This window comes from Priapulus caudatus, unplaced genomic scaffold, assembly GCF_000485595.1.
Source record: "Priapulus caudatus unplaced genomic scaffold, Priapulus_caudatus-5.0.1 Scaffold1788, whole genome shotgun sequence".
Lineage (NCBI taxonomy): Eukaryota > Metazoa > Priapulida > Priapulimorpha > Priapulimorphida > Priapulidae > Priapulus > Priapulus caudatus.
Window position 1 is genome coordinate 6,452 of NW_014578849.1, and position 1,794 is coordinate 8,245.

At 49.1% G+C, this 1,794-nt stretch overlaps 1 protein-coding gene across 1 annotated transcript in view; it reads left to right on the forward strand.

Annotated features, from left to right (window-relative positions):
• Nucleotides 1–1,794, forward strand: part of LOC106817599 (tyrosine-protein phosphatase 99A-like) — a gene marked incomplete at its 5' end in the record, with an annotated part of 17,453 nt that overhangs the window by 5,910 nt on the left and 9,749 nt on the right. Inside the window, 2 exon segments of the mRNA XM_014822279.1 lie at nucleotides 768–903; nucleotides 1,606–1,755. Of these exon segments, the coding sequence (XP_014677765.1) occupies nucleotides 768–903; nucleotides 1,606–1,755 (286 nt within the window).

Sequence of the window (1,794 nt, forward strand, 5' to 3'; positions counted from 1 at the left end):
TGTGTGTATGCGTGTGTGTGTGCATGGGTGCGTTTGTGTGCGTGTGTGCATGGGTGCGTTTGTGTGCGTGTGTGCATGGGTGCGTTTGTGTGCGTGTGTGCATGGGTGCGTTTGTGTGCGTGTGTGCATGGGTGCGTTTGTGTGCGTGCATGCAATCCTGCGTATTACAGCGCAGCAGTAGGCAGAACTATATGTACGAACTATTTATTACATTACAGTGTGGGTGTGAGTATGTTGGGCACATACTGTGTGCTTGGCAGCATGATATCAAGAGCATATAAAAAGGCCTTCTTTATATGCTCTTGAGGATATAGATAACTATAACAGTGCGGGTGTGGGCAGGACCATGTATGTAACACCGCCGTGTGTATGTTTGTTACAGTGCGGGTGTGGGCCGGACCATGTATGTAACACCGCCGTGTGTATGTTTGTTACAGTGCAGGTGTGGGCCGGACCATGTATGTAACACCGCCGTGTGTATGTGTGTTACAGTGCGGGTGTGGGCCGGACCATGTATGTAACACCGCCGTGTGTTCGTGTGTTACAGTGCGGGTGTGGGCCGGACCATGTATGTAACACCGCCGTGTGTTTGTGTGTTACAGTGCGGGTGTGGGCCGGACCATGTATGTAACACCGCCGTGTGTTTGTGTGTTACAGTGCGGGTGTGGGCCGGACCATGTATGTAACACCGCCGTGTGTTCGTGTGTTACAGTGCGGGTGTGGGCCGGACCATGTATGTAACACCGCCGTGTGTTCGTGTGTTACAGTGCGGGTGTGGGCCGGACTGGCACGTACTGCGTGCTGGACAGCATGATGCGACAGATTAAACACAAGAACACCGTTAACGTGTTCGCCTTCCTCAAGCACATCAGGCAGCAGCGAAACTACCTGGTGCAGACTGAGGTAGGTCGTGACGCTACGCCGGCGCCCCCTGGTGAACGCCACCCAGTGCTTACAGCAGTGGCAGGGCTGTCCTTAGCTCTAGTACTATAGCAGGCCTGCGGCAACTGTACGCGGGCTATAGTACTAGAGCTAGGCTGTCCTTAGCTCGTGATACATACCCTTTTGCCATGAGTAAAAGTGTACATCGTTAAGAAGCTTAGCTTAGTTTGTGTGGAAAACATTGAAGAACTATTAGATAATTCTTAATTTTGTATTATGATTTATCCCTAACCTTGTGGTGTCTCTAAACTTCGAATATACCAAAGCTTGGATCATCCTTAGGCTTGAGTTTTATTGAGGCTTGGCTTAGGTTGGATCCTTGACTTTAGATTATTTGTTAGCTTAATTGAATTTGAATTTGAATTATAGGTTTAGATTGTCCATAACTTTGGATTATCTGTAATCTTAGTTTATCCATAATCTTGCATAAAATCAGTTGAACATAATTTATCCTTAAATTTGAATCATCCTCTAGTTTGAAGCTTCCCTAATTTAACATCTTTAAGCTTAAGATTTATTCCTGAGCATCCTCATCAATGATTCCCCCCCACCTCACCTCACCCCTCCCCAACCCTAGTTCTCACAGGGATTCCTCCTCCACCACCTTAAAGCTCGTCCTCTCTGCTGCCACTTGCTGACAGTGTCCGCGCGCGTGTGTTGTAGGAGCAGTACATCTTCACGCACGACGCACTGCTGGAGTACATCCAGTGTGGAGAGACGGAGGTGCGCAGCAGCTACATGACAGCCTACCTGCACAGCATCATGCAGGCAGACGAGAAGACGGGCGAAACCATACTCGGCCAACAGTACCAGGTGAGAGCTGCGGCGGTGATGTGTGCGTAAATGTATAGT